We start from the raw sequence: 7,017 nt of genomic DNA on the forward strand, positions 1-7,017 counted from the left end.
GTAACTTCAAGTTGGCGGAAATAAGTGATGCTTAGAGATTTCATCAATAATTTTTTACAAAGATGATTTACAAATAAATTCTTTTCGAATCCCAATGAAACGGCGAAGAATCGTCATTTACCAATTTGAAATTAATGAAAGAACTCTTGCAATTGCCTTAAAAAAAAATTAAACAGATTCTTCGAAGAATTTGTGCGAAAAATTAAATTATGTGATACTTGTATCATGTATTTTGTCTCGAGAGTGAAAGTGAGGAAAAGTGAATGTACTTACTATAAAATATGTACCTGTGTTTTATCTCTATCCCCCTAATAAAGTAAGTTTGGAAATTAAAGTATAAAGTTCTCATTTCCTTTTTATTCGTTATCGTTATATACTACAGTTGAATGATTTTCAGAAAATGATTCGAGTCTCGCTATGTCGGCAACCCGAATACACGACGCAAAAGTGCGCTGCGTCGTTACAACGTTATTCAAGAATATAATCACGTTCGACAGTTAGCATTTCCCGTAGTTGTTTAAAAAATACCTGGAAAAAAGAATATGAAACCTTTTTTCTCGATACACTCGTAACCACATTTATTATTAATAGGGTCGCGACCTGCATATTCATTTTTATGCACGTGACAGGTATATACAGCGTTTCTCCCTGATCTTGAAAAATATATTCGATATGTTTGTCGACATTTAAACGTGTACATTGATTGTTGTCAGTGTGCACCGTATATAATTAACAGAAAAACTGGCTCTACGTTGTTTCTCTTAGCACGTAAACGATAAATTGCCGAAGGATAAGAAAATGTGAAAATAAAAATAAGCAATATTAATATATTTACTATTCATAAATCGCTCTCTGCCTGTTTTTAATCTAAACAATGCGAATTACATGCTGACATGCCCATTACACCATTCATGCTCCAACTGCGGTAGTACTGAAGTCGGTTTTACAGTTTTCATATAAAAAATAATGTCAATGTGGTATACATATATATATGTGTATATATATATATAACTTGTTTTTAAATCTTGTACGTTTAACGTTCGTATGACTCCTCGTCCTCTCTATCTCTATGCCTTTACATTTACAAATTGATCTGTGATCACCATACGTGTCGAATGTGAAATCGTTAATGGCCTACATCCATTTAAACTACTACAAAGGCCAGTGTTCATAGCACATAGTGATGACGTACTTATGTGCTCTTATAATTAAAATGGAAAATGGAGACAATGTATCTACCAGTTTTATTTAGAAGAATCGTAGGAATACTTGAAATCGACTAGAATCAGATAATACAGTAAGTAACAGGAAAACAAATTTATCGTGTTGCACATATAGATGACAGAAGACACAGTGTAGGTGTGTACGTGTATAGAGCTTATAACGCCGAGGATTGAACTATCACGAAAATAAATGAATTGCACACGTACGTCGTATGCCTGTTCGCGCAGCGATTTACATATTTACAATAGCTGTTATTCACGTAGGTGCGCGATATCAGAACTATAAGCTCTATTCGAAACTGATGTACGTGGTTGGACTCTAATCAACTTTTAGTCGTGTAATGGTGTGAGTGTTCGAAGCGGTGTGGGCAATGAAAAGCTAAAATAGAACTGTATGACGATAATGAAATGCAAGTAGTAAGATAGAGTGAAAATTTGAAACAGAGACAAGGTATGTAGTCAGTTTTCTTGCCTGCGATAAACGTTATTGAAATAATGACGAAATTAAATGTTCAAGTAAATAATTTAACAGTGAGAGAGACTCTTTCGGTTGGTGTGAATTACAAACTGCTCGTCGAGTTGTTTGTCGTGAATGCAAAGATGACAGGAATAAACGAGTAAAATGAATATTTATAAAGAGTAGCGTGACATGTAACTTTTCAAGCTTCTAGCACATCTTAGGTATTATTATACAGATGATAATATACGCATATAATACAGTTTTAATCAGTGGTACGTAAATACGGTTAAAAGTGGTTTGCTCGTAATTTACAGTTTCGAGTTACGTTCGGTATGCAGTAATCCGCTAATTTTACTATTGTCAACACGAAAACGTATGTAGATATAGGTACAGTGTGATATTGTTCTCTGCTAGGACCACTTGTATGTCTTGGTAGTAGCGAAGCAGGAATGTAATTTTTGACTTTCATATAATCAGCGCTTTGATTCCGTTGCTCTTTCGAATCATACTGAAAGCAGAAAAACAATAGTGGCAAATAAATTCGAAACGAATGTATCACAATGAAAGACTACAAATAAACAAAATTCACGAACATACATAGAGATGGCATGCACAATGAGAGGTACAGATGGAATAAAGCGACGAGTAACAAACAATTCTTTGAGGATTATCGCTCGCGGCGTCGCGTCGTTCTTCACGGTTTCGTTCAAATGATAACGGCAAGAAAATGATTCACTTAATTCGTCACTTAAAAAAGAATTGCTTGTTGTTGAATAAAGTTAGCAATGACTATATTGGTGACAGATGATTGTCGACGATCTTGGTCAGGTTTTTAAGCCTTACATGAATCAGGATGTGGCTTCTCCTCGGCCACCATCAGGGCTGCACTCTCTGCCGGCGGTATGTGTCCCTCTAATGCATTCACACAGTTTAGCATGCTCCTGCAAAACATCACGCGACTTGTCCAAGTTTCCGCTTCTTCACACATTTCTATCGAATCTCTCCATCACTTCATTACATCCCGGACGTCCGTCGGGGGGCATCGGTTCAACATGCACCGACGACGTCGTCGCGTCGTAGGACCACGAGAAGAAAACAGTACCCCGGCTCATCGACTCGTTAATTCAGCTAATCAATTTACCCGTACGTACGTCTATTTTTATTCAATTACAATCTGGATTCGAATTTCATTTATCTTTCTACGTTTCTTCGGCACGTAATAACAGTACCTTTACAAAGCTACCATTAGTCGATCTTCGATTTCGCCTATTTTCGTTTTAAACCTGCAGGGTCCTTTTCCTCATCCTCGCTACAAGAAATGCTAATTCATTTCACAGTTTCTAGCTTTTTAAATAGGATCACGATGGTTCACTGGCCTGTGTAGTAGACTTAAACATGTACCTCTCGCTCGTATAATTATTATTATTATTATCCAACTTCAATATTACTGTTTGCTGTCGTACGCGTACTCGTCGCCGATCGTTAAAAATGTGAAAGGAAAAATGTATCGGCGAAGATAAGAAGCACGTAAGACCTTTCGATGTCTTCGGCGCGACGACTGATTCTTAATTGATTTTCTCTGCAAGATAAACAGAAATTGGGTCAAAAGGCTTGACCAGCGATTAAAAAAAAAAAAAGGAAGCTCCGCGTCGAGGTCGCGCTTACGAGTGGGAGAGAACTGAAACCGGTAATTAAATAAACAAACAGATTTATTTTACAACATGGAATATATGTGTATATGTATAATATTCTTGTTCGTTCGTTTCATGAATACGATCTTATCGGTGATGCCGAAATATTCGTTCATTAATATAATATATGTATGTATATATTTATAACGAGTGTTCCAAAAAGTTATTTTCGTTTTAAGTCTTAAACGTTGGTGTGTGAAGTCAGTGATACAATGACATCTTATAGCAGTTCGTGTGCTACGAATATGCTAAGTCGTTGCTAATAACAATTAGTTTCGTTAGATTGACTGGATACGAGAGAATCTACAATTATAGTACTATTTTCGTTTCGTTTCTCTTTACAGCGAATGGCCTTGGCCATTCGATTAAAATCGTTCTCGATTGATCAATTGATTCAGTTATTTATTATTATGCTTTGTCAGTAGCGTGGGTATGGTTGGCAGTGGTGGCGTCTGATAGGACGGTCTCCTTGCTAGAGTTAGTGGCGAGCTCCTCTTCCCTGCAATATAATAATGTTACATGGCCATCGAGCCTCGAATCGAAGTTTCGTTTTAAACGGTTTTTTAAATGGTTTTTGTTCACAGCGAAATCCTAGTTTCGTACCGTACAAATAAGCTTTTTATTCTAAAGAAATAAAATACACACGCATTATGCATATCCTATAACGAGAAAAGAGGAGAGAAGGAGGCGGAGATCTAAGGGTGCTAGAACCATAAATCCCGTCTTTCAAGGGACGTCAAAAAAACCTTCAAACACGTGTCCCCTAAAAAAGCCTTGTGATTATGTTCGGCTCTGAAAAATAGCCTCGTTTCCGATCCTGGTTCAAACACGGCGAGTTTCGGTGGAAAAATCTCGACGTGTATTTGAATCAGGTCGAGTTAAAGAGATCGTTTAAAACGGGCGTCTCAATGAATTTAGTGAAAAATCTCGATCTTTCGGCATTTTCAATGAATGAATATTTGCATATATTTGTTCCGGCGACACGATTTCGCCGCGTGGTACGTAAAAGTACCGCAGTTACGATCAATGCGAATGGACTATCAATGAATTACATGATTTCGAAAAAAGTCGCTTTCAATCGGTTGCTGCGCGCTAATTGCAATGATTTCAACTGCCATTGATAACTGAGTTGTAGCGAATGAAACTTTTATTGTGATCGTATATGTGTATTGTTCCTGTTATGTGAACGATTAATAGTTCTTTCTTTAATCTCACATTTTTCGATGAGTAAAGATAACGAAAGGAGACTTTACTAATTATAAATGATACACATTTCGCTAAAGTTTTTTTCTAATAAGAATAATAAATAATTCCTTTTCAATAATTTATCTATTTGCTTGTCTCGAAAAATTTCGTCATTATTAACTGTTTAATAAATCTATGCTTGAATGCAAGTCAATTTTTATTAGAAATTTTTACATACGAGTGCTCGCGGTAACACAGTATTTCATACTTCAGAAAAGATACAGAAAACTTTTTATACAGTGTGTCCCACGTAATACTTTTGACGATTTTTCAAGTTCGTCTTTTCGAATGGTACTACATATTTTTTGCATCATTTAATAGACCGTTTCCAGACAATTTTATCTTTTTCATACGCGATTTTAATCAGATTACGAGATATTGAATTCATTCTAATTTCTGTGGCGTAGGGATGGGAGGCACAACAGGGAGTCCCGGTGCGGCTAAGCCACTTGAAATAGATACGTACGATCTAATTCACCTAACTACTAAAAAAGAAACTAAAGTCGTTTATTCCGATGATAAAAACAATGTTATTAAATTTGAAATAGTGTGCGTCCTGTTTCTGGGTCTTAACTGTATTCATCAAACAATTTGTAAGTAGAAACAGATGGGTGATGAACGTGTGATACGTGTATGCATGTATGTACAATTAGTTACATAAATGCGTTTACTGACACAGTAAAAATAAAAAGTTAAACATACACAATCATAAATTGTTAAGTAGCACTCATTCGATCATAAAAGACAAGGAGAAAATTGCTTGTTCTGCTAATTCTATGCCAGTTGATAAACTAGCGTACGGCTGTTAGAAACGAACAAATGTAATAAAATTCCACTAAACCATAAGCAACCAATAGACCGGCTATAGATTAAAGTTCATTCGTGTGTGTACGTAATGAAAGGTTTGAACGCTTCGTCGAATGTTTCGGCAAAACCTGATTGTCCTCGGCGATAAGAACTGTCGGTGACAAAAGAATAGGAATAAATAAAAATAAAATAGTTAAAGCGAGTTTATCAAGAGATGCACTGATTAAACGAGAGGACATGAACGTAGGATCAGGTCCACGTCGATTCCTCACGTTAACCATCACGTTCTCCCTTATTTTTGTTCCGGTTCTTCTTTCCCTCTGTTCGACTATTTTATTTCTCGTTTTACACGAACGACGCTAAAAATATACGAATGCGAAGCGGCCGCCGCTGCTCTTGCCTGTTTCCGAGTGATATCATAAAACCTAACGTGTATCACTTTTTTGTGTACACAGAATCGATTGTCAGAAGTGATGATTTGTACGCCAAACAGTAATGTAAGCACTAACATGCAGTCGCACAGTACAGCGCCATAAACTCGTGCCAGCTATATCGACATGAAAAATTATTCAAAGACTTATAATATGTCGTCGAACATTTATCGGGTATCGATAGACTAAAAAGGAGCATGCTGTAATAAAATACAAGGCTCCAGGAAGGAATTAAGTATTATAGTCGGGGCTGTTATGTACGGAGGACCGTCGTCAACGAGCTGTTCAAGGAGCACCGGGGTTCATTTCTCATAGACCGATCGCCGGTTCCTCTGTCACGTACCGAACACACATAATAGCCCTGAGGAACTATGTATTAGAAACTGTGAAATGTATCTTCGCAAAAGAAAAACGAAAAATGACAATTTGTCGTAAACACGAGTTATACATGCAAATCTATGTACGCCCTCTCGTCTTTACGATTGTAATAATAATTAATTAGCCTGGCTGGTAGCACGTGAGACGGGAGCTCACATCAGCTAATATAATATAAGTAAAGATGTTTCAACATGCCAGGCCGTTAGAATCGAACTTTTCAATGATAATTATTCCAATAGGCGGGGCAGGATTATTTTTTTTGCTTGCGCAAGCACGTATATAGATCGACCATCAAATTCGACTTGTAGTAGTAGACTTCCATTTAAAGCCCCGGTTTTCGCACGCACGAAACGGGGACAACGTAGCCGGCGACAAATTGGTAACAGCTCGGAGCAAATGGAAGAGCGTAACGAACGGTTTGCTAAAAAATAATCCTTTCACTTTCCAAGACGACTAGTGGTGTCTTTGGTAAATCGACCATTTCATGCAGATCAAATAATCTTTCGAAACTCGTAACGATAATATCGTAACAAAGCCACCACAGTAACAGGAAATCGTATTGCGTAACTCACCCATAGAGTCTGCTGTCCCTTAAGCTGCTCCTGCTCCACATAACATAGAAAGCACAATTACGGTACATGTAGAAGAGAACCTCTGTTAGTGAACGAAACACGGAAGTAGTATTTAAAAGCTTGACCAACTTTTTACCAGAACCATTAAATAACGATTTATTGAAATAATACATGTACAGTACGCTAAATAAACAAATGTAATAATAATAA

The 7,017-nt window shown here is 36.9% G+C and overlaps 1 protein-coding gene across 14 annotated transcripts in view; it reads right to left on the reverse strand.

Annotated features, from left to right (window-relative positions):
• Glut1 (Glucose transporter 1) overlaps positions 1-7,017 on the reverse strand; it is a 31,333-nt gene that overhangs the window by 5,489 nt on the left and 18,827 nt on the right. For 6 of the 14 annotated variants that reach the window (XM_018024036.2, XM_018024034.2, XM_018024035.2 and 3 more), the window contains 2 exons: positions 6,808-6,837; positions 2,527-2,624 (listed from right to left, as the gene is read on the reverse strand). The exons of 1 other annotated variant lie outside the window; for it this stretch is intronic. In XM_018024036.2, the coding sequence (XP_017879525.1) occupies positions 2,527-2,624; positions 6,808-6,837 (128 nt within the window). Of the gene's footprint in view, positions 1-329; positions 2,192-2,526; positions 2,625-3,374; positions 3,874-6,807; positions 6,838-7,017 lie in introns of those variants that run through there. 7 more of the 14 variants (XM_018024041.2, XM_018024040.2, XM_026813230.1 and 4 more) reach the window with 5 other exon arrangements.

Source organism: Ceratina calcarata, unplaced genomic scaffold (genome assembly GCF_001652005.2).
Source record: "Ceratina calcarata isolate Rehan_Ccalc_2016 unplaced genomic scaffold, ASM165200v1 scaffold321.2, whole genome shotgun sequence".
Classification (NCBI taxonomy): domain Eukaryota; kingdom Metazoa; phylum Arthropoda; class Insecta; order Hymenoptera; family Apidae; genus Ceratina; species Ceratina calcarata.